Source organism: Euwallacea fornicatus, chromosome 7 (assembly GCF_040115645.1).
Source record: "Euwallacea fornicatus isolate EFF26 chromosome 7, ASM4011564v1, whole genome shotgun sequence".
NCBI lineage: Eukaryota > Metazoa > Arthropoda > Insecta > Coleoptera > Curculionidae > Euwallacea > Euwallacea fornicatus.
Window position 1 is genome coordinate 4509382 of NC_089547.1, and position 23086 is coordinate 4532467.

Here is a 23086-nt window from a genome sequence, read left to right on the forward strand (position 1 = left end):
TTAAAGGAAGTAATATTTAAAAAAAAAAGCCATCTTACTATTTTAAAGTATAATGTATGCCAAAAACACAGAATTACCGATAAAGCAAAATACAAGTACAATAACAAAATATTGTTCATTAAAATGGGAATATGTATTGCTTATTACACTCAAAAACCGCATTGAGATAAATCGCAAAAAATTACCTCTAATACTAGGATTAAAAGCCCTTAAGCTAAACTTTCCTGAGTGTACAAAAGGCGTTTTCAATTTGTGTAAAACGATGCTTTGAAAGCACCGTTAACAGCAGCAAGAGCCGAGTTAAAAACCCCGTAAGATTACGGAAAAGACTCGAAAATGTACGGCATATAAAAATCGGGTAAAAACACTTCACAATACCTAAATCTAATATTGTTTGATTTTTAATACTTCTCATCACTTATGGTAATTATTTTGCCACAAAACCTGAAAAAAAATTAATTTCACTTAAACAACGATCAAACCAAACTATACAACTCACCTTTAAAAAAATAATAAAATTTCATTAAACCCCCAAAAGAGCCAATTTAGTCCTTCCAGTCCTTCTTGATTTCGAACGTCCACTCCCACTTGAGGTGCTCATTTTTATCATCATCAGTAAACAAAGAGTGAACAGTGTAGGAACTTCTTGCCAACATTCCTGAAGGAGCGTCCTCAGATGGAGTGGTGTAGGATTGGATTTCTGCTTTGGGGGCGTAGGAGCCAACCATGTGGGTCATTTTATCTACTACAAGTATTATTATTTGAAACGTCTTCATAGAGAAATTTTTTGTTCTAGGTCACACAAAGATGGCATGCCAAGTGAAAGAATAAGGAAAGAAATACTAACAGAGGTTTTCTTAGTTTGATCTTTGTTTTTCTCGGAATCCTGACTAATTTCCTGAACATTCTCAAGCTTCAACGATTCCTGCAGAAAGTTGAAATCAAACCAAAAATCTCTGATATTAAATATAACCCCATTCTTTTGCCTCTTAATTAAATCAGTAGTCATATTTGTTTAATAAAAGAATACCAGGCATTCCCTGTATGCCCAAATAAGTCAAACAAAACAACATATTCCCCGGCAAATAAAACAATGCCAAGTCGCCTTAAATAGCCATCAGCAACTACTGTAAAACTTTTATTAATCACCAATATGCTGAAAACATATTAATTACACCATTATCCTATCATAACGTCGTTTCACAAAGCTGAATATAGCGCAGTTATTATGATTAATCACCCTGGAATAAAGAATTTACTTGAAGACTTACCAGAAATCCCCATTTTGCTGGTTTTCTGCACATACTTCAACCCATGCACAATCTCTCTCTGAACAAAGAACTCAATTCTGATCTTGTAGGACACCCCCTCTTTGATTATAAAAGTCTCCTTTTTCAACTTTGAGAGGTCCCCAGACAAATCAAGAGACAGTTCAGGACGATCATTTGGCACCAAGACTAGACGTTTTACAATAACTTTCCTTGGGTTATCTGGCTCTGGAATGGTATAAATTCAATACTGTTAAGTAAATTAGATATTTAATGCAGTTCACTCAGATAAGTCCATAAAAATCCCTATAGAAACAGTAACCATTACTTACCTACAATAATGGGGCCTGCTTGGGCCTGCCCTAAAAGAGCCTCCTTGTACTTTCTCAAGCTCTCATCTTCCTGATCAATTTCCAAGAGTTCAGAGATAGATTTTTCTGGAGGAGGTTTGTAATTGGTGTCTGGCTCTTTGTCCAAATCTTCAGGAGTGGTTACTTGGTCTGTATCAGCCATTGTAAGTTACTAATTTAACAGAGAAGAGTTAATTGTTGTCAGGAGTTGTTGAGAAGATGGAGTGAATTCGAGGTTTGACCAGAGCTTTTGAGGGTAGAACCATATTTACCTCAGTAGATTGAGTTGACATTACGTAGTGACAGACAAAATGATGGAGAAAAAAAGTATTTTACAATATGTAGACAGTCGCAGAAGATAACTCTTAGTGTTCCTTAAATTATTTATAATAACCACAGACTTCCAGGCTTAATTATAAACAAATAAGAAGAGAATTAGATATTAACTGTAACCAAATTAAATTCCGTACAGTGTAAATTAAGTATAGTAATTACATAGCAATGCCAAAAATTTGTGGATACCTAATTAAAAGAGCAATAAGTTTCTTGTCACTTGAAACACGAAAAGCGCCAATTATTCTCTCCAGTTTTACTGAAAATAAACACAGAAGTACAAAAGGCAGGGAGATTTGCTGTGAGAAAAGTGGTCTATTTTTAACAGGGCAATAAAATCCTTTTGGTTACAGTGTTTAGAATAATAGTATTAACGGATTAATTTTACTGTTTTTCGTATAGGAATTCCTAGAAACTATCTCCTGAAACTATAAATTGGAGCTTTTTTCAAGGAGTTTCAGTCACCTTATCAGTATGCAAACCTGGATAACTATTACTCACTTGGTTTTGATAACAAGATCTATAACCACAGGAACTCTTTTTAAGCATACTGCATATCGTATTATAAAAATTCTAGAGTAGATATTGATAGTAAATAAGCTATACTTTATTACCAATTACTTACCTTAATAGAAAATTATGTACAAAACGATGAAAAGGCACTTGAACTGACGATTTCCGGCACGATGGGTGTATGCCCCCTAACCAGCAAATAATCTGGAGAAGTGTGTCGCTTGCGCAGGATCTAAAAATCCTGCAACCTGTGAACATGCGCTCTTGCGCTGAAAGCACCCGTAAGAACTTCCCTTCACTTTTAGGCTTAATTAAAAAAATTAAAGGTAAGTTTCCGATTTTCACAAATTAGCTCGAATTTATAGATACATATCTTGAGAATAAAAGAAAAATAAAACTTGCAAAAGGCCAAATTTCTAGCTACAAAATAGCGATAAAAAAATTTGAAAAATAACTGACATTTAAACAAATAAGCGTCATTTGTTTTAACAAATGAAGATAAAAATCAATGTTACCAACAAAAAATTTCACAACTCGACCAGTTTTAAACTTCAACTGCAGCTTTCAACATCGAAAACCCCATAAGCTTGTAATCTGACACCAAACGTCAGAAACATATGTTTTCCAGTTTTATTTGAATTTTCCTACGAATATTTTATATTAATTTTCTCACTGATTAACAATAGTCTAAGTTGATATATTTTGCACCAAGTGCAGGGCCATCCAAGAACAACCCCTAGACAAAACCATGCAAATTTCCATATTCAAATGGCTTCAATTTTAATGAAATCTGGGTTATTGAGAGGTCGTCTACCCGCCACCTATATCTACAATGCAGTTCGCTACAGAAAGATTGCAGATGAGCAGGAATACAAGGTAAGCCTTTGTATAAAAACATCCAAATTTTAAATATAAGGTCTCAATAGCGATGCTTCAAAATACTTGAGATTGATGAGTCCAGCGATCACGAACAAATAAGATCTGCTTATCTGGCCCTGGTAAAGAGGTATCATCCTGATAGTGGGACTGAGGAATCGGATGTAAACAAGTTTCACGAAGTATGTGGTCAAATTGAAATATGTGGTTTATGCTTTGTATTAATGGGTGTTTTAGAGCAAATTCCTATAGATATTTGAAGTGCATGAGCTGATTTTTTAATTTGACAGTGGGTTTAATTTCAAATGGTATTTATCTTAGTATGAAGGGAGAGTCCTTTCTATTAAACCCTTAAGGGCCTTTTTTGTTTCCTAATCCACTCCCTTTAACTCTATCTGGGTTTTCTCTTTGAACATCTCATCCAAGAGTCCAAGCTTCTCCCAGAGAAGAAAGGCCTGTTTAAACATCCTATGATACCTTGCTTGGGAAAATCAGCTGCTCCTCCAGACTAAGTTATGAAATACATACATTGCCTCTCATCTTAAATTGTATTTGAAGATACAGTATTAACATTAGTGTTTCTCTTAGATTGACCACGCTTTCAAAACTATAATGCTCAAAAATTCTAAAGAAAGATGGGACGTTCCAGAGGAGAGTGACAACATACAGGAACAAGAAATCAAGGTCTCATTTCACCTTTGTTTTTATAATCCAAATAACTAACTATTGAATTTACATATAGCATACAGCTCCGCAACATCGGCAATATTTAAGTCTCGATGGAATAGGCTCTGGTAATCCCTTCCAAAGAGAAAAGCAATACAGTAAAATCAGGGCAATAAAAGCGGCTGACAACGTCTACAAGCACAGAATATCCAAAGTGACCGCAGAAGAACATACTTTAATGGAAAAGGTTCCTTTAAAACACAAAATAAAAACCAAGTAGGTTTTTAGGGATGTGCTTATTAAGGGTAAAGTTTAATAGAAATGCGCAGGTATGGGTTTGAGAGATTGGTGGAAGATTTAATTCAGGAATCCATATCAAAGGGAGAATTTAACAATTTAAAAAATTTCGGAAAGCCTCTGCCGGAGCACACTAACAAAAACCCGTACGTGGATTTCGTTACACATAAACTAAACGAGGTAACTACAACTATTTTTCATCAATAAAACGCAATTTCAACGTCTTTAGGTGCTGATAGATAATGGATTTACCCCGGAGTGGATCTTGCTGCAAAAGGAAATTCGGAAAGAGGCAGCTTTGCTACGCAAACAGTTGTTTGCCGCGAGGCAATATTTCGGTCCATATCCGCTCACGGTCGAGGACAACATTGACTGGAGTGAAAAAGTCTACGAGTTCAAGAAAGTGGTGGATCAAATTAACATGAAAATTGCTAAGTTTAATTTGGTGGTGCCTATCCTCAATAAGCAGATGCTGCTAATTTGTCTGGAAAAGGAGGCTCAAAGGGCAATGATCAGGGGAAACGGGTATGAGGACTTGCGGTACGAAGGGCCTGAGTCGAAAAAACGAGGCAGCAAGAAGCAGCTGCCAGAACCGAGCGAAAATGTAAATATATTTAAGATTATCGACTTTATTTTTGGGCCTAAATGAACGTCTATACATGTGTGCAAAATTTTGGAAATAATTGTTTATATTGTTAATACACTAGGGTGATAATGAACGCGCTTTCGATAATCTGAGATAAAAACAACTAAAAATTAAGGCTAATTTATTTCATAATGGTAGTTGTCATTTTAAGATTACTAATTTGTATAATACAATTACACTACAGTATAAAATATATACAAAGCTGATAGTCTGAAATGAGGGTGATATGAATGGAATGATGATAATATGAAAGTAATCTGTGAATTTATAAGATTTAATCGGGAAAAAGTGAAGTTACACAGCATTGCACATTTTCATTTTAGTTAAGAAAATATTGATTTCCCTCTAATTATCGCCTTATCATCCCGAGGCCAACTAGTTACCAGTGCACTGTTCAACGAGTGGCGAAAATAACATTTTAGATCACTGAGAACACAGTTTACCAAATAAGATGAGCCGAGTTTCCGGTGAGATACAGTATCATGAAAGTTACCTTTTTCTACATGATCGCAGAAAAGATAATTTCCCTACGATTGTGCAATAAAATAACAAGACAAGTTGGCACACGTGCGCTCATAGGAAAAATATACCTATCATGTGTGAAAGTGCCTACCTCGCTCGATTCCTGACTAAATTCTGCTTGACCTTGTTCGGCCACGGCAGTCAGCGTGCGGCGGAGAACCACTTTCCGCACTTGTTAGGTAGATAATAGAATAATCGACTATACCCTGAATTTTCATTTTTCCTAAACCCCACTTTTAGCTTAGAGCAGACATTCAAAAACCATTACATCAGTAATTAAAGGATTAAAAATAATTCAATAAAATAAATGAAGTAATGGTTTTGACCATTTTTAGACCTTCATGTTACACTCCACCTGCATTTAAAATGGAGGTTTTGCGAAATAAGTATGTAAAACTGGGGTGTAGAAAAGCCTTAAGAGCCTGAATGCTTTAAGAACAGGCGGGCTCTAATAATAAAGCACTCAAGAAAATGACTGAGGAAAAACAGTGATTTTTTTACTTAACTACACCAAAACTATACATAACAAAAAATTTAACAGCTTTCACTACCTTCGCATATTAAATCCATTTGATCCATCAGGCCCCTTTGGCATTCTTATTAAATTTTCCGTTTCAGATGTTTTAGGCTTTACATCAGGTTTTATTATGCATATTCTAAAAAAAAATTACTTAAAAAGAATGTGGCTGACCCAAACAAAATGTAAATAATCTAAGGAATGTTTGCCAGCAACTGGTAGGTGTTTAAATTGGTATGTTTTTCCTTCATTCCGTTCATATGTTAAATGACGTTAAAACATATCAAATTAAGGTACCAAAACAACCTTTTGCTGGCAGAAATTGCTTCTAATATACTTTATACTCTATTATAACAAATAGCAAAAGCACCTACCTTTCCTCAGGTTTCTCTGAACTAGATTCCCCTAATATCCTAAGGCGTGCCTTGGCATACTCCTGTTCTCTTTGCTGCAACGTCTTCTTTGGCACTGCCATCTTATTATCATTGGTCACAGGAACCCATTTTGGGGGTCTTTTTAAGATCTTAACTGCTGGCTCTGTGGAGACATACTGAGATCGAAGTGCATCATCACCTGTTAATGTCACCGTAATAGGACCTTTGTTGATATTACCATTTATACTAAAATGGTAAAAATGCATTAGGTGTCAATACTGGGGAGACACGGTGGATTGTTACCTTCTTTCATCTAAGCTGGGCATAATTAACTGATTGAATTTCTGTTCCAAGACCTAAAAATGCCTCAAAATAACCTCAAATTCTTGGAAACTTTCACTTTTTATGGAACATATTGCGGGACAATGGATGGAGGGGGCTTTGCTAGGGGACTAAAGAGAGTTGTGTGCTTACGTCCGTCTCTTCAATTTCTTCCCAATTATCAATTTCTAGGGCTTCATCCTGCTGTTTAGCAGCCATGGCTAGCGCCAATTGCCATCCACATGTCAAAATTTTGTAGTGATTTATGCGAAGAAACGCGAATTCAGGCTGGAACCATCTTTCAACAAAAAAAAACTACTGGCACTGTATCGTCTTCATTTCAACCCTAAATTCGTATAAAACGAGCGTGGGTCTGTAAATAGACAGTTGAAGTGCATCAGAGACCATAGAAGTATAGTACCAGAAGCAAGGAGCGACGAAGAAAAAAGATAGTAATTTGTGTATTGTTGTAGATCGTATCTTGTATCTCACTTCCACTAAGTTGGCGTGCATTATCCTCCATCTGTCGCACTGCTCGGGAACATTTTGGTAGACGCCACCACTGCGTGGGCAAAAAAGCAACACTGTCACGGAGTTGGCAACCCTGGACTTGGCTGTTACAGATGTGTTTTGGTTGACATTTTCTATTTGATTGACAGTAAGCCGCATACATCGTTCCTGCGCAAAACAAACAATGATAACAACAAATCGTGCTTGTCAGCTTAACCATGTGAATCATGATTCAAGGGTTCGAGCATTTCGTAATTTCCCGTCTGATTCATTTCTTTACAGACGTTTGTGCGAGAAATTTCGTGTTGTTTCTTTAGTTCTGTTCCTAAACCTTTTATTCTTTTTTACAGTGATTGTCTAATAATTCTCTTAACTACTGTTAGGAGTTTTCTTCAGGATTTTTTACCGTAAAATAATTCGTGAAAGTATGACTTCCTTAAGGCCTGTATAGGAGGATGTGCCACGATGTTTGTGGCCCGTCTTGGGGCTGAAAATAAAGCAAGGAGGTTGCATTTGCAAGTTTATACCGTATCCTTAACTTATACTTGCAAGAGAATCAACTAGTCTAATTCATATTTGTTCGAATCCAAAACAACTTTTATTACATAAGAAAATATAGGCTCAACATTTAGGTAAAATTTCTTTCTAACATTTAGTATCTACCTAAAATAAATAATAAAGCTTCAAATACCACATAGTAGAGTATCCCAATAAATTATTTTCTGAGTTTAAACACACCAGTAACTCCTTTGCGAATGCTTCTATTTTCTGGTGCCTAAAACCAAAAGAGATTACCAAACCTAATAATGCACCAAAGTGTTTTATTTGCAAGTCTGAATTCTTTGGTAAACCCCAAAATTTATGAATCCCAATGAGTGTGTTATGAGCTGTTAATTTAAAATTCCCTTCTACACTTGAAAGAGCCACATGCAAAAGACAGAACATACACATAATGAAGGTTAGACTGACTACCTACTTCATATTGTGAACCTTCAGTGGGTGTTAGTGTTACTTTTTCCTCAAAATACCTTGTTTTATGCTGAAACTATCCAAGGCAAAAGCAGTTAAATTCCATTTAAAACACTACTCAAACTTACATGTCTGGAACCCAGAAGCATCTTTGCCTTGTCTTCTTCCTGAGGAGCAGAACTATCCTCCAGGTTCCCAGTATTGCGCTTCAACTGCAGTTTTTGTTTTATGGCCTTTACAAATACTCATTAATAAACATACACTTGAACCAAAGAATCTGTTCCTACCTGAGAAACTATGACTTTCTTGGTATCATTTCTAATGGCAATTAGTAAATCCAGCCAAGTCCAGGTCATGTTATGATACTCTAAGGTAGGTATCACGATGGATACGTCTCGTAAGTCCTCCAGGTTCTTTTCTTTGGTTCCTTTGTAACTGACTTTAACCGGAACTTCCGGAATTTTTATATAAACAAACAATTTGTTTTTTTCCGCTCTTTCCTTCATTTTCTCCACGTCATCAATGTGCACATAAAAATTAGAATCTCTGCTCTTTTTCGACTTCCCTTTTTTATTTTTAACCTCAGCATCCCCGTCCTCGCTGGCTCGATCATTGAAATCCGATGCTTCAGCGTCTCGCTCAGGAAAACTGAACTTCATCATCGTATTGTAGAACTTCTTAGTCAATCCTTTAATACTTATAATGTTTCTTAATGCCTCAATTGTAATTATATTATTTACCTATTGTTAAAGGCACCAAATTGATTTCAAAGTGCTCTTTAACACTAATTCCCCCCACTGGAGGCCTTTCCCTGCAAAATATCCTCAACACTTTCTAAAACATTGAAATTAAAATTTGAATTTCATAGAGATTAAGGTATACTTTATGCTCGATAGGCATGTCATACTGAATTTCAGTAGGACACAAAATTTCCTTGTAAATTTCATTTGGCAACAAGTTGGTCATTCGCAAATAACCCAGCTCTAGTAAATGCTCAACTGAATCATCCGATTTGGAATTCTTCGTGTATCTGTAACAGGAAGTTGCCTATGCGAAAAAGAAAGGTTTCTCTGATTATTAACTTACAGGAAATTGCTTAATACCAAGTCAGCAATACCGATTTGACCGTCCGCTTCTGTGAGCCTCCACTGAGCGTGCTTGAAGCAAATTTCATTGGCTCTAACCATGATCAATGGTTTATCGCTTCTTGTAGTGGCCAACCTTCCATTTGCCAGCAATTGCGTCTCCTTATAACAAGACAACATCATGTCTAACTCCTCACTTTGGGCTGTTAAGTTGGTTTTGCAGTCGTACATCTATAGTAAAAGCATATAAATCCACCAAGAGTCATTTTCTATTGACTTCTCACCAGCCTCTCAAGCCTCCCCAGTTCAATTCTCAGCTCCTTATCTTCTGGATTCTCCTCCAAAGCTTTGTTGAGCATGTAAGTATCCTTTTCCAATCGTCTTAATTTGTTTATGGTATTCCTGACTATAGTTTGCTTCTCTTGAATTGGCTTTCTCTGGTCCTGAACACTGTGCAGTTGCAACTGGAATCGCATTCTTGCCAGCTTTTCCAAGGCTTCCTTTCTGTGAGGTTCCACGTAAAGTAGGAGGTTGTTAATTATGTCCAGGAGCATGGCGTACTGAAACAAATATTCTCATTTGCTTCAATTTTAGGAGAGTAACTGCCGGTAATTCTGTACACACTTTAAAGTAGCTGGAAGCTTATTAAAAACTGTTCCAACTATGTTCATCATAACGTCACTAATCTGGGCGGTGAAAGGAATCAAATTTTGAACTGTTCTTGTGATTGTGGAAACATTAGTCTGAAAAATAAAACTTACTTGTAAAGAATTAGTGCAAACGTCCAAATCATAGTGCATCAGAGTGAAAGCGTCTACTCCCGATTGGCGGCTATCCCAAGGACTAACATCTTCAGATGGGGGAGGGGGGATTTCTCCAATTCCTACAGAAATTTAAGTGGTTTATTTACAGAAAATAGGGCGGAACTTAGACTACCTTCAGGATCCACGCTTATATCTCCGTAGCTGGCGTAGTAGAACTCACATTTGCATCTAGAAACTATTCTTTGAAGCTGAAATTTTTGGGCTGAAGTTTGGCATAAATAAAAAAATCAAAAACATACTTGTCTGGACGTACTGGGACCTACAGTATCACTTACAACGGCTCCCACAGAAACACCACTGCCCACCATATTAGGCACCTCGGAAGGTTCCGATATCTCTGCGGATTCCTTCTCTTGGATATTATCTACTGTGAGCCACATGATATTCTCTGAGATTAAAAATAAATTAAAGTTGTGAATACTTCTTTTCGGGGATTCAACTACCATTGGAATCATTTTCTCCGGCAGCATTAACAGTTGCATAATACTGCATACATTCCAATAATCCAGTCCAAGTGGTTTTCGACACTAGCGTTCTGTCCTTCCATGCAGGCCTATGGATCCTTTGTAAAATCTCTGCTTTGGCTGCACTCAATATAACATAACCGTTAGTTTCGCAACCTTTGAGCAACACTTGGCCATTAACCAAAGAAACTGTGGAAACAAATCGTTCGAAAATGTGAAAACAATTTATGAAGAAAATACTTTGCCAGTTCTTGTGTATGACGTCGTCTTCTTGACACGCCTGTACTCCTTGAAGATGTTGCTGCCTGGACACGGCCGAAAGATCGTCACTGTAAACTATGGAATTATTGTCCACCTCCGAGATTAACTGCTGCAGCATATTTGCCGCTAGTCCCGACTGCACTTTGTTGATGGGGGAGAGAGTGTCTTGGACTGCAGAAGCAGCTGATTGGATGCCCTATAAGACTTTAATAGAAAAAAAATAAAATTTTGAAATACATACCTGTACTGTGGCGTTTGGTGGTGTACCAGTGGCCTCTGCATTTCTTCTCTTCATCGGTGTTGTATTGGTATCCTTTCTAAACCCTTTCAAAGCCTCTGTGGAGAGATTTTTCTTCATCCTCTTTAATAAAAAAACTTATCATTTATTTTTATTGAGTGTTAAATTAGTACTACCGTAGTTTTCATAAAAGTATCGAACAAAGCAAAAGCCACGTTCCTATTGCTCTTTGTCCAAGCTCCCCTCATATCGTACACCACCAACTTATGTGTAGGGGTGTCCTTGTTGCGGTCAGATTGATTAGGCAGCACTGCCTCCCTCCCGTAAGACACCTAAATATTTCATTGAAAATAGGCAAAATAACCAAAGGCCAACCTTGCCTTGGCCACAGAGAGACAGTAAGTTTTCTCCACCGGTTGCATACGGGAAATTTCGATTTCAGATTCGTCCTGCAAGGCGCTTTTCAGCCAAATTTCCGAATCAGCGAGTTCCGAGTTCATGTAGACTATAGACCATTCGGCTTTGGGTCGGTGTTTGAGACCGTCGTCGACTGATACCAACGCTAGAGAGTGTTCTAGAATAATTTCAAAATTAGTAGGAATAAATTTCACTAAAGCGCAGCCTAATGGAAAGGTAAATTTTGTGGATGGAATAAATATGGATTTGTTAATTAAAACCATTGATTCAAAAAGTTTAAAGTATCGTTGCTTTGTGTATGTTTGGTTGTCTATATAGAAACTTGTACCAGTGAATATACGAGGACAAATTTAAACGTTCAAACTAGGTTACGGAATAAATTAATTTGACACTGATTTACCAAATTTGTCCGAAGCTATTTAAAATACATTTTTATGAATTTTCTTGTAGTTTACCATGAATTTTCACTCTATTTTTTTAAGAAAATCAATTTTTTTAAACCCTTATATATGATTTCCAAATCGCCCTCGTAGCATAAGTGGCCTTTTGAGTGACGTCAGCTAAACATGCGTCAGGTAATGTTTATGCAGTCGGAATTTGTTCGTCTAAGAGACAGCATCATCCGAAGAAACCGCACGTATAACGACGATTTAAATGCCTTTTGTTAATTTTTCCGTATGAATTGTTTATAAAACGTAATTTTTAAAGCCGCTAAACTTGAATATTCTAGTTTTCAACGGAGCTTTATTTCGACATTTGAAAGGTCTCATCTAGAAATTTCCCCCACTATGTTCCTCATCTCGAAAAAATAATGCACGATAATGTTGTTATACCTATCTACTTTCTAACAGACCCTCCCAGCACCCAAAATTCCAAGACCCTTATAAGTGAATTATCAAAAACACACCAATTTACCTGAACTTGAAGTTAATCTACCGCCAAACATCTCGCACCCCCGATGCATGGCGAAAGACATCCAGTAGCACACCTGAAATTTGTGCAACCCCACCAGTAAGTTGATTTTCTTGTAATGTCGGCTCAACTGGGGCTTTTTTGAGAACAAATTGTTGAAAATCTTACCTCGTCTGGTAGGTCTCGTAACCCCTGTATTAATAACTCCGTTACCGCAAGAGATTTGTGAGAGTTGCCGAAGTCCTGAAGTTTTACCTGATAAAATAAGTTTTAAACTCTCGATCCACCTCAGGGTACTTCCATAGAGCAGCAAAATGGGGCAGCTATTCAGCGTTGGGTTGGGCGAGGGCTTGGTCTCCAGCACAATACTGAGGTTTAGGTTTTGAGAGCGAAATGCCCTGAATGAGTCATGAACCTACCAAATGTTGGCTTTTAGAGTAGCTAAATCACAATTTCAGTGGTAAATAGTACTTGGTTACTCGAATATTCGGGAATTTTATCTGGTGCACAATAAATGACGTTGTGATGGTCATTAGGGTCCGCGAGGCAAACCCATTGAAACCCCAGAATCAGCTTTAAATTGGGAAGTTTCAGCAGCTGCACATCATCATATTTCGAGGCTGTTCTCACGAAGATATTGAGATCGCCTTTGAACACTATTTTAGCTGCCAGAAACATTCAGTTCCAGTCGAATTTGCGAGTTTAAAAATGCTCACCATTGGTCCAATCCATGACAACCTTTTCCCACGTCAACGCCATTTCTTCGGTGGTATTGTACGGGTCTAATGAGGCATGCAGCAGCACTTGCATTTGCTGAACTACCATGGTTAATCGACCGTGCATTAAAAGCCTCATTTTATCCCAGAATGGCAGAGGAGGCGACGGGTCGCGCGAGGGGGCGCTGATTTGGTTAAAACCTTTTACAACGTTGTAGTTAACTCCCTAGAAAAAAGTTAACTCACTGAGATTGCATTGGGCTATAACGGGCTCCCAACACGGTCCGAAGGCATAACTGAAAGACTCGATTTCGCAGGTTAAATCGTAGTAGAATTTCAAAGGCTGCATGCCTCTAGCCACCTCGAAAGGTTCAAAGGGCTCTCCTAGGTCCACTACAACAATTCTTGTGGCTGCAATCAAGAGACCACCCCGTAAGTAATTTACGAAAAAATAGTCATGTTGATGATGTCTAAACTAAGCGCTAAAAGCGATTAGGACGATCATTAGCGATTGGGGTCCTTCAATTCGAGCGCTATTACACCTTAATATGAGCGTCAGGTATCGGTAATAAAGATCTGCGATATGGTGCTTCCTGCCCATTTATGTAACAGAAAAATTTTAATAACAAGGTTGTTATTGCCTATAACTTGTGCAGCCGTTATATTAGCGTAATTATTCGGTCTTGGTGGGTCCTCAGAGGAGTAATCGATAGACATTAAAATGCAGTCAAAACTATTATTTTGCGTTTTAATGGTTTTCGTTGGGTGCATTGGAGAGAGGAGCTGTGAGAAGGAGGTTGAGGCCAAGAGGGTAAGAATTGCACAGCTAGTTTAATGCATGTCTTAAAATTCTTGTTAACGTATTTTGTGTTCGAACTGTACCATGTTTCTTCAAAATCCTGAATATACTGCTAAAGCGATGTTGTTGTAATATTGAGAAATTCAGCTTTGAGCAACATTCCCTGCGTTCGTTCAAGGAACTAAAACATTTACTAAAAATTACTATGTCCATGTCAGCTGGTATAACACAGTCCTAAATCCAAAACGTGTAAATAAAATATTGTGTTGAACTTATGTAAGTATAGAACATCTAAACAGGTCATAAAATACCCGCAATAACAAGTTCCTAAAGCATGTTTCTTCAAAGATAAATACCTACTACGTGGTAAGTCTGCATGTTTTAATTACCCTAGACACTAAAATGATTGGGGTATATTTTTAGATACCAAGAAGTGCCCTCCCGCAAATACCCTCAGTCCCTGGCATCCCTCCATTGCCACCCTTCAATCAGGTGGATCTGATCATTAAGGCTGCGCAAGAGGCTTGGAAAATTATCCAGCAGATCCCCGTACCGAGATAAAAACCGGAACATCATATTTTGATATTTCCGTCATAGAGATTGGTTTCTTTTCGATACTTGTAAACTTGCAAGAATCGGGGAAGACGTCTTTTGTATAAACGCTCTTAAATATGTAATAAATCCTGAGTTTAAATTGGAATGTGTTTGGTTTATTTAAAGTTATTTTAATTATGTTGCCAAAAATAGAATGATGAAAACTCTAATTTGTTTTTTAGGAATCAAATGCTCTACGCAAATCGCAAAATTTATCCTTTTTCGATGACGCTTTATCGACCGTAATGGACTGGATATTCAACCTTATCGGCATGGTAATGGACACTCTGGACTCCATAGGAATAGGCAGACGATAAATCTAACACAGAAATTATGTTGGCCCCGAAATAAACCACGCAAATAAATGACATAAACCAGAGCTTCTCACCTCTTTTCGGTGCCTCCTGCTCAGCCCCAGTCACCTGTCCGCTAAGATAAATCTTCCTAATTTCCAGCAGAGGCTGAGGAAAATCACGCAACTGAAATTTCCATTCCTCGCACCTCAAACACATATCTCTGCACCATAACGTGGAAAATTTTATTCCTTCCTCCGGCCAAGGGCTATCTTTATCCAAGTTCTGGATGAGGACTCCGGCGGAATGTTTCACCTCGTCGTAGAGAACCTTAAGGGTCAACTGCTAGAAGCTCGAAGTTTCAATAATTTTCTATACGTACCATGAATTCCACGTTGGTCATGCTCCAAGCGAACAACCTAGTCCTCTGAGGGGCTGCCTGGTACATCAGTTTTGACCGCTGAATATAAATATCCGCATTTCTTTTCTTTAAAGTCGCATAAAGCTCTTCTACCTTGCCTGCAGGCATGTGTAAGTGGGTTTTCAAAAGTTCCGCAATCTAGAAATACGAATCGCATGCCTGCAATTGAGCCCTATTTGTATATAACAAGAAAAATCACCTTCTCTTTGAGCATTTTTTGCCTCTTCAAGCTCTCACTATATTCGTCTACTAGCAGCTCGAAATTGTCACGCAGCTTTACTTCAAAAGGATCGTCGCTCATCTCGAGCAAAAACTCTTTCACCTAAAACTATCGTTTTACCAGCAAAAACTCTCAGAAATTGCACATTATTTATTACGTTTATTAAAAAGTCTTTTGGACAATGATTGACGTCCTCAAAGGGAGTAGCTGTTGGTTGTTTTAAATGTACAATCTTCAGCCATTTTACAATAGACAAGAACTGGTTCTGTATAGCTTCAGCATAGTTATGTTCATAGGGGAACACTACCTAAAATCTCTTCATTGCAATCACGAAAAAAACGCTTTTGAAATCCACCTTAAAGGCCTCGATTTCCACCCAATAAGTCTCAGTGGTGTTGAAAGGTTCCAGACATTCTGCCTCAAGTCTTTCTAATATGATCTTCTCAGCTTCCTGCTGTTCTTTTAATAATCGTCTCATTGTTAAGCCTGTTACTTGAAAGACATCCGCCCCATCTAGCGCTATAGTGATTGAATTTATCATGTGATTGTGGTTTCGTTTGTTCCGTTCGCAGCGTGTGTGAAGCGATAGAAGAAGGTCATCTACATTTTTTTATATAAAAAACTATAGTACTTTTGTATAAAAATAAAATCACCTAAAGTAATCCTCATGTTATGCTCCTCTGAAATACGAACATCAAACTCAACTTTTCCCAATACCCTACAATTAACTGCATTTACACACAGTCCTTTAGGATCAATTTCTACGCCTTTAATTTTTGATAATCTAGCCTTGAAGCCGTTGTAAAATCGCTGAATGTCCCTGAAAATTTTTATTAATACTGTGTAACTTTTACAAGTGAATCTTACTGGAGTAAAAGCCAAGCTTTCATATGGAAATTTGTTGACCAGTAAACGACATTATTTTCCCACAAAGAGATGTTGTATTCAATCAAATTATCGTCTTTTTTGCGAATTTCTAAATGGGAATTTTTAACGAACACCTTATAATTGAGAATATCTTCAGTTCTAATGCACCGGTAATAGTCTCCAGTGTCTTGTAGGGTGAATATTTTAAACTCTTCAAATTTGATGGTAGATATTCCATTGTTTTTGTCTATATTAATGATATCCAGTCTGGATACAAAATATTCTGAAATTTGTGCATAGCAAAAACAATTATTTGGATGCTAGAAACGTACCGTTGTTTTGCGATTGTAAAAAGCAGTTGAAGTGGTAGATTACTATGCTAGATGTGAGGCTTAAGTCTGGTTTATTTTCAACAGGCTTCTGAGTCAACCAACTTTTTAACTTGAATTTATATTGCAGGAGGGACCTTCAAAACCAAAGTTGTCGTTTAATTGTCACTAATGCATTTTTATAACATACTTTAAGGCTAAAAGCACAAAATCGGCTAATTCCGTTGACCATTCCAATTGTATAGTGTCGAGCAGTGAATACAACTTTACATCTTTGTCTTCTGAGGTGCAAAATTTAATTATGCACATGCCAACATAGACTGGCGTGCCCCAAACATGCATAACCTGACGAAGATAATTTTACTCCAAATAATCTTTGGGTTAGTTTTGAAAATACCTTGGAAATATTTATATCATGGTTCCACTCCTTGAAAGACCACCACAGAGAGGCAATCAACAATTCTGTTTGAAAATGACGATCACTCAAAAGCAAGTTGGCTAAATCTGATTCATATGTAGAACCTAAAACCTACCTCATTATGAACCTGCTTAGTAAAATTCAGGACATAATAAAAACAAACCTCTGCTTTTCTGGACCTGATCCAGAATCAACCGAAGCTTGCTGAAGCCAATGGATGAAACATAATTGTTCTCCAATTTGATTACAACCCTAACATTAGTGACTTCACCATAAAAATTTATGGAAAAATTCCTGATTAATCCTTCAAACATTGAATAAGGTTTTGCTTGAGAAATTGTTTTGTGCTTTGTTTTCTGTTTAGGCACTTCAAGATTGGAATGGGGTTGGGTCCAAAAATTGTAACGGACCCACATGAACATTACCTCATGATTGTAGGTGAACAGTAGATCTTGATGTTGCAGATAGATATTTACTATTTTATTTTTGACCTGCAAAATCTTTAATCAGGAGATTTTCCATGGTACTTATTTAAACATACTTTAGCGTCTACATTGATTTTTGTCAACATCACAGTTCTGTCATTTTCATTCTTCAAATCTAAGCTAAAATTGCTCAAAGAAAAGTTCATTAAGACTCCTTCAAAGTTTGTAGTGATAGGTTTGTAATTTAAAGCCAAAGATTCTAATGCTGCCGTGTAATCTACACTTCCAGAGGCAGCAAAACCACTGAGAGATGTATCATCAATGTGCAGGGAAAAATTCTAAAATTGCTACCAATCAAGTTGAAAAATTATTGAAAACATTAGATTTGACCTTGGGAACGATAGGTTGAATTTTTTCAAAAATTTCCTCATCAAACTCTTGAAGTTCTACTCTATCATTCATAAGTGTATGTAGCTCTCTGAAGCCTTTACTTTCAAACACAACACTTCTCCTTTTCTTTGATTTACCAACTTTGGAAGGCACTTCTTTACTAGCTTCAGAATTAATAAACAGTGAATAAAAACCACTGCAAATTGACGCTTTATTGTGTGACATTTTAACATCCAATTTCTGAAATTTACACACTTTTTAAATCAAGAGTTTCATTTTCACTTTATGAGTTTGAATATACTTCAACTGAAAGCGGTCCTTGAGCCACAAGTACAGTCTCCATGGTGATTCCAAAAGAAAATTCTGCAAGTTTAGTGGGAACTTCAGGTTCAGCTTTTTTTAAAATGCTAATATAGGCACCACTGATATTCAAAGTCACCAGGAGAGATTTGGCATTTTTTAAAATGCTTCCATCAATGTGAAGGTCTTTAGGGAGCACTTGCAAGAGACATTCTTTGTCTAATTGGATGAGGGCTGATATGTTATACACATGGACTGCCATAAACTGAAGTTACAGTTTGTAAGCAGCAGAAAGGTTTGAGGATCAATGGTAATCACCTGAGCAAAACTGTTAATGAAATGTGGAACTTTTTTTTCACGAAAATCTCCAATTTCTGGGTTGTTTTCGGGTGGGTGTGTGAAATTGGGTGAATTTGGAGTGAGCTGCTTTTTAATTGTGACATCTTTGACTACTAAAGTAATGAGTTTGGTCAGTTCAGAGTTTAAGAAACTGCTTTTGATGCCAACTTCTTGTATTTGCTAGGAAGAAAGTAAATGTATTTTAGAATTAAAAAATGGTTCAACTCAAAGACTCTGGCAAATGCCAACATAAATGGCGTAATGGTGCAAATCAATTCATTTGGGTATCACAAACCAGAGCAACATATGCAAATATTGCTCTATGTGATACTTTACGATATATTAGTTTAAAATCCATTAATGTACGTCATTGTCTACAAGCAGTGTTTACTGTATTTTTTTTTTAGTAGCATTTTTCAAACCAATCATTTACATGATGCCAATGTGTTGATAATTTATACTTACAATTGTATATTCATTCTTTGATATAGTGATATCACATAGTTTTAAATAGGGAACACTAATTTTTCCTATAACAATAGGAATTTTGTATTTTCGCTCGAAATACCATGATAGAATGAGGGGTATAACTCTGCAATAAAAATTTGTAAGGTAAATATACAATAACTTATTAAATTTTTACCTAGAAATTATGTAAAACAACGCAATTAAAACCGCAACAAACACAGCTATACTCATTTTCTGTGATTACATGAGTTTATTTAAATAAATCATCAAAATGGAAATTATTAAAAGAAGAAATTTATTAATTTAATATTTATACGAATTACCGACATTTTTATTTTTTAGAGGTTTTGTTGTGACTTGTGACACACTTCTTTACAGCTGAAACAATTGGTTAAAATTCAAGGCTAAGTTAGATCAGACGGCCGCAAGTAAGATCTGGAGTGAGTCTCCCTTTATTTAATACACGTGCAAAAAACAAAGATGCAATCATACTCCGGGCACTTGTTTTAATTGGATCAATATTTAATGAATTTAAGGTACATAGAGAGCTCACTACGGAGTAGTTTCAGTGAGTAACGAACCCAATAGAGATTACCGTCGATGGTGATAGCATCATCAATGGTTGAAATCATTAATATTTGCAATAAAAAAATACATGTAAAATTACTCATACAAATTTAATATTAAATGAATGACGATCACACAGGAGGAGCTCTAGGCTTTTGAATATGTCCTTTATATTTATCTTTGTATCTAATACTCGTGATGATAGTGGAACTCTCAGGAAACGCCGTAATACCTTTAAACTTTTTGTCATCCACTGGAACAAAAAAAGAGTGAAAAATACTGCTCGCGCATGACTAACATCACAAAGAAACTTACTAGGATTCCACCTACAATACTCAAATTGAACATGGAGATTTTCCGGCAGTTCCATACTTCTCATTTTGTCCAAAGGCGTCCGCGTATCAACAGGCGTTGCGTAAAACTTTAGGACCTGTTCCAGGGTCTCGATCTGATGTAAAAGGGAATTTGGAATGCTGTGACCCAATTTGGCAGCACACGCCGAAAACAACTTGAACCGATCGTTCAGCTCCACGACTTTTGTGTCTAATTCGCTTTTGCCTATTATACCTTTAAATATCTCTGTTAGGGTGATTTCTACGTCCGGAGGAGGTGTATAGGGTTTGATAGGACGGAGAAAACTGAAATCAGTAAAAAATACGGGCTGTTTCAATTGAGTATTGTATGTAGATAAATTGCAGAATATGGTACATGCTACGTTGTTCAATGGCATAGGTGTTAAATTTTCAAGAACTGGGTTATTGGTTTTTCATAATAGCTCCTTTTGTTTTATGTACTTATACGTGCAATACAGAATATTTCCACTATTAATTTTATTGAAATGTTGGACATTTTTAGTAGTTCTTTAGAGGTGCAAAAAAACTAAAGAAATGTGCGACATCTGGTTCGCTGAAGAACGTAGGTGCAACATTTTCCTCGAAAAATAACGTTAAAATGCAAAAAGGACGTTTTTCGAATTTAAGCGCGCAGCCTCAAAAATATCGACCTTAGGTGGCGGCCTCTAACAACGACCGACTGCACTAAAAGGAAAGCAAGATCGTAATGGCCGCCGGAGCCAGTCGCAGTTGTCAAAAAGGAAAGTAAAGACTGTACACACCCTTTCGCTGCAATAGAATCCATCGTAGAATCTAATTTCGGGGTTGGTTTCCTATCTATGCCCTTCTTCTTCTCCGCTTTGGTGGCGTAAGACCTCGGCAACACCTGCAAAAAAAAATAAAGAACGATTTCGAACACTAGTGCAAACGAGTGAAGAAAACTAAGTAACGGACGAGTGACAGTGCTTAAGTGCGCGAACTACAAACCCAAAGATGTGGTACTAGGGTGAAGAACGAATGTAAAAAGGTAGTTACATTTTTTGGAGGCAGAACTTGGGCAGTTTTCGAAACTCCATGCCTGAAAAAAGCCGCCATTATTTTCCACTTATTGACAAACTAAATCGAACTACCGCTTACGTCAAGTAATGGGCCCGAAACCGTTCGGTTCGGTCGGTGATATTCGATCGAGAAACGTAGGTCGCCGCATACGTCGGCGTATCGGTGAGAAACCATGAAACGTCCCTCGGCCCTGGTTCGGTATTCGACGGTTTCAGTACGGGTTGTTATTCCGTTCATGCCGCCATTTTGCAATTGCTACTGATGGATAAAATTGTTGTTCGGTAAGTTCAGCGTTTTCGGTGCGGTTTCCGGTGCCCTGTGACGTGTTGTGTTAGTTTTGTGTTAACTGTGGATTAATCTTACGAAAATGGATCAAATATGACGCACCCCAATTTCCAAACTAACGGAGCTAGCTTAGAAGATTGCCACACAAATTTCTTCGCTTTGGTAAGTTTATTAGGTTGTTAGAGTTATGGTATAATTACCAATCACCGCTAATCGTAGCGTTTAATACGTCGCCCGTAAGTACATTATTTTCGAAAACCTCCAGAAGCAGCAGTGTAGAACTAACCAAACATCCTTGGTATTTACTCGAATTCTTTAGATTTTCTCGCCCTTGCACTCTCTTGACAACAGTGTTATTGGGATCGTCCTTTAATTAAACTTTAAAATATAATAAATAAAAATAAACTCATAGTCGATTAGTCTTGATTGGCCGCTAGTTTACGCATTGTCGTTGCTGACATTTGTTATCAAAACTGGCACGATTTTGTTTTAAAACAAATAACGGCATACTAAGTAACGTAACATTGTTTACTTGATAAAAATTCGTAAACCAGGTTAGTTGAGGTATTGCGTTATTTCTCACTTTCTCTTTCTTAATTCGACCGTGGCGATTTGGAATATCTCCGAACGCTGTTCCGGGGATTCCTCAGTAGCAAAATCAATGGGGGATACACTGGGACGAATTTTCCTTGACGGTTTTCATCGGAAAAAACTGAGGAACACTGCGGGTGTTCTCTAGTGTGAACGAACGCAAAGCGCCGTTGCCAGATCGTGTGTGTAACGGTGTCCAAGACCTACTATACTATCCAACCGCAGCCGCAATCCAATTTATCTCCACGCGTTATTTTTGTAGTTATTTTGATTGTGCCACCAATGCTACCGCGCATTGCCAAATGTCTTTTTGAATTAACCAAGACGTGTTTGAATAAAACCGAAAATAAACCTCTTAGATGCAACTTTAGGATCGACTTGCTTCTATTAGCATTCGATCTTGGATTTATTATTGTTTATGTTGTGGATAACCTTTCAACTGTTTTTCAATGTTAACACTTGAGGTTGCCACATTATATTCCCAATTAGCGTGACATCACAAGAGTATCAATCTAGTGCGTGAGGGAACTCCGAAGCGCCAGAAAGTGCTTCATTAACCTTTTAACTAGGATTTTTCCAAGACCTTTGGCTTCTTCACTTCCATCTTTCCCAGCTAGAAGGGCCTCGTCTTCCTAGAATTGGATCGGTGATAGAATTAGCGATGGAATCTTAAATTAATTCAAATTACAATTATTTTTCCATCGCCTTTAATTTACAGGTTGAAAAATCATGAAGCCGCATTAAATTGAATTTGCATGTATACAGATTTACCTCGCACATGTCAAAAGGATTAAAGTATATATATTTTTTAATGGACGGCCTAAGTGTATGCAAATTATATTATACAGCCCCAACGGTTTCAGATTGGAGGCAAATTTGTCACTGTTTCTGACTACTTAATTCCCTGATTGAAGCCCTTTGCCTCGTGGCGACCCAAAAATTGGGAACATGAATTTAATAGATGACACGTGGCAACCACCTTCCCACAGCTTCATTGAGGAAGTTGGAAAAATAATAATATTCTCCTGAAGGTCTCTAGGTATGTGGTAAGACGTGCTTTCCCTACCTGGGTGTTTCAGATAGTTCCTACCTAGTTCCCTTTCTCTTAAAGGCACTGCTGTCCAGGTGCTTTAAATTTGATTTTATGGCACCCCCCCCGTTCCTTTCTGGTTCTTGGCAGAACTTGATTGTTAGGCCTTTAATGATCCTCATAAAGATTATTATCGCTTTTCATTTTCCCATGCATTGGCTTAAAATCCTGGGCAAAAAATTACCAAACATTGCCCAGGGCGACCTGAGGCTGGGTGTGT

General features: G+C 37.3%; 6 protein-coding genes and 1 long non-coding RNA gene across 13 annotated transcripts in view; 3 read left to right on the forward strand and 4 right to left on the reverse strand.

Moving 5' to 3' along the window:
• Nucleotides 1-34: 34 nt before the first annotated feature.
• RhoGDI (rho GDP-dissociation inhibitor) lies at nt 35-2912 on the reverse strand. 2 transcript variants are annotated; one of them, XM_066283703.1, is made up of 5 exons: nt 2577-2912; nt 1601-1790; nt 1272-1496; nt 500-742; nt 35-444 (listed from the first exon to the last, which is right to left on the reverse strand). In XM_066283703.1, the coding sequence occupies exons 2-4, from the start codon at nt 1779-1781 to the stop codon at nt 546-548; spliced, it is 603 nt and encodes a 200-aa protein (XP_066139800.1). In that variant the 5' UTR covers nt 1782-1790; nt 2577-2912; the 3' UTR covers nt 35-444; nt 500-545. The 2 variants fall into 2 exon arrangements, with proteins under 2 accessions (XP_066139800.1, XP_066139799.1); XM_066283702.1 differs by having other exon boundaries at nt 500-745; nt 2577-2902.
• Nucleotides 2913-3055: 143 nt separating this feature from the next.
• On the forward strand, nt 3056-5165 carry LOC136340001 (dnaJ homolog subfamily C member 28). 2 transcript variants are annotated; one of them, XM_066283693.1, is made up of 6 exons: nt 3058-3340; nt 3391-3522; nt 3929-4024; nt 4083-4282; nt 4336-4483; nt 4533-5165. In XM_066283693.1, exons 1-6 carry the CDS (start codon nt 3233-3235, stop codon nt 4950-4952), a joined length of 1104 nt encoding a protein of 367 aa, XP_066139790.1. In that variant the 5' UTR covers nt 3058-3232; the 3' UTR covers nt 4953-5165. The 2 variants fall into 2 exon arrangements, with proteins under 2 accessions (XP_066139791.1, XP_066139790.1); XM_066283694.1 differs by lacking the exon at nt 3391-3522 and having other exon boundaries at nt 3056-3340.
• On the reverse strand, nt 5054-7122 carry LOC136340007 (SUZ RNA-binding domain-containing). Its single transcript, XM_066283704.1, has 4 exons — nt 6837-7122; nt 6666-6718; nt 6363-6608; nt 5054-6127 (listed from the first exon to the last, which is right to left on the reverse strand). The coding sequence occupies exons 1-4, from the start codon at nt 6900-6902 to the stop codon at nt 6019-6021; spliced, it is 474 nt and encodes a 157-aa protein (XP_066139801.1). The 5' UTR covers nt 6903-7122; the 3' UTR covers nt 5054-6018.
• Nucleotides 7123-7762: 640 nt separating this feature from the next.
• hob (hobbit) lies at nt 7763-19322 on the reverse strand. Of its 2 annotated transcripts, XM_066283680.1 has the most exons (38): nt 19118-19322; nt 18940-19066; nt 18454-18654; nt 18137-18400; nt 17836-18075; nt 17562-17783; nt 17184-17511; nt 17000-17124; nt 16793-16947; nt 16606-16739; nt 16274-16556; nt 16060-16226; nt 15762-16006; nt 15564-15713; nt 15386-15508; nt 15148-15324; nt 14861-15095; nt 13326-13490; nt 13080-13280; nt 12835-13028; nt 12619-12778; nt 12367-12555; nt 11415-11608; nt 11211-11366; nt 11038-11157; nt 10776-10992; nt 10515-10724; nt 10311-10459; nt 10184-10259; nt 10009-10130; nt 9532-9807; nt 9249-9478; nt 9045-9192; nt 8903-8996; nt 8450-8850; nt 8291-8395; nt 8170-8238; nt 7763-7968 (listed from the first exon to the last, which is right to left on the reverse strand). In XM_066283680.1, the coding sequence occupies exons 1-38, from the start codon at nt 19171-19173 to the stop codon at nt 7909-7911; spliced, it is 6768 nt and encodes a 2255-aa protein (XP_066139777.1). In that variant the 5' UTR covers nt 19174-19322; the 3' UTR covers nt 7763-7908. The 2 variants fall into 2 exon arrangements, with proteins under 2 accessions (XP_066139777.1, XP_066139778.1); XM_066283681.1 differs by lacking the exon at nt 8170-8238 and having other exon boundaries at nt 19118-19321.
• LOC136340008 (uncharacterized) lies at nt 12112-14851 on the forward strand. Its single transcript, XR_010732236.1, has 4 exons — nt 12112-12126; nt 12182-13890; nt 14302-14597; nt 14655-14851. It is a non-coding gene; the product is annotated as an uncharacterized lncRNA (long non-coding RNA).
• Nucleotides 19323-19600: 278 nt separating the features above from the next.
• Nucleotides 19601-21004, reverse strand: mRpL50 (mitochondrial ribosomal protein L50). Its single transcript, XM_066283701.1, has 4 exons — nt 20877-21004; nt 20624-20727; nt 19825-20147; nt 19601-19762 (listed from the first exon to the last, which is right to left on the reverse strand). The coding sequence occupies exons 1-4, from the start codon at nt 20934-20936 to the stop codon at nt 19641-19643; spliced, it is 609 nt and encodes a 202-aa protein (XP_066139798.1). The 5' UTR covers nt 20937-21004; the 3' UTR covers nt 19601-19640.
• A 163-nt stretch (nt 21005-21167) lies between these two features.
• skd (mediator complex subunit skuld) overlaps nt 21168-23086 on the forward strand; it is a 33061-nt gene continuing 31142 nt past the window's right edge. For all 4 annotated transcript variants that reach the window (XM_066283682.1, XM_066283683.1, XM_066283685.1 and 1 more), the window contains exon 1: nt 21168-21347. In XM_066283682.1, the coding sequence (XP_066139779.1) occupies nt 21279-21347 (69 nt within the window). In that variant the 5' untranslated portion in view covers nt 21168-21278. The remainder of the gene's footprint in view (nt 21348-23086) is intronic.

Coding starts and splice junctions, on each gene's coding strand:
- LOC136340001 (XM_066283693.1), top strand. CDS start 3,233: ATGGCTTCAATTTTAATGAAATCTGGGTTATTGAGAGGTCGTCTACCC. Junction 3,523..3,928: donor ATGTAAACAAGTTTCACGAA/GTATGTGGTCAA, acceptor TGTTTCTCTTAG/ATTGACCACGCTTTCAAAAC. Junction 4,283..4,335: donor AAACACAAAATAAAAACCAA/GTAGGTTTTTAG, acceptor AGAAATGCGCAG/GTATGGGTTTGAGAGATTGG.
- hob (XM_066283680.1), bottom strand. CDS start 19,173: ATGAGTATAGCTGTGTTTGTTGCGGTTTTAATTGCGTTGTTTTACATA. Junction 16,948..16,999: donor ATGATATAAATATTTCCAAG/GTATTTTCAAAA, acceptor TATCTTCGTCAG/GTTATGCATGTTTGGGGCAC. Junction 10,131..10,183: donor TATAAGCGTGGATCCTGAAG/GTAGTCTAAGTT, acceptor AAATTTCTGTAG/GAATTGGAGAAATCCCCCCT.
- RhoGDI (XM_066283702.1), bottom strand. CDS start 1,781: ATGGCTGATACAGACCAAGTAACCACTCCTGAAGATTTGGACAAAGAG. Junction 1,497..1,600: donor AGCAGGCCCCATTATTGTAG/GTAAGTAATGGT, acceptor ATACCATTCCAG/AGCCAGATAACCCAAGGAAA. Junction 746..1,271: donor CAGCAAAATGGGGATTTCTG/GTAAGTCTTCAA, acceptor TAATACTTGTAG/TAGATAAAATGACCCACATG.
- LOC136340007 (XM_066283704.1), bottom strand. CDS start 6,902: ATGGCTGCTAAACAGCAGGATGAAGCCCTAGAAATTGATAATTGGGAA. Junction 6,719..6,836: donor AAGAAATTGAAGAGACGGAC/GTAAGCACACAA, acceptor AGGCATTTTTAG/GTCTTGGAACAGAAATTCAA. Junction 6,609..6,665: donor CCCAGCTTAGATGAAAGAAG/GTAACAATCCAC, acceptor TTACCATTTTAG/TATAAATGGTAATATCAACA.
- mRpL50 (XM_066283701.1), bottom strand. CDS start 20,936: ATGGCGGCTTTTTTCAGGCATGGAGTTTCGAAAACTGCCCAAGTTCTG. Junction 20,728..20,876: donor AAGTTCTGCCTCCAAAAAAT/GTAACTACCTTT, acceptor TTTTTTTTGCAG/GTGTTGCCGAGGTCTTACGC. Junction 20,148..20,623: donor GATTCTATTGCAGCGAAAGG/GTGTGTACAGTC, acceptor TACTGATTTCAG/TTTTCTCCGTCCTATCAAAC.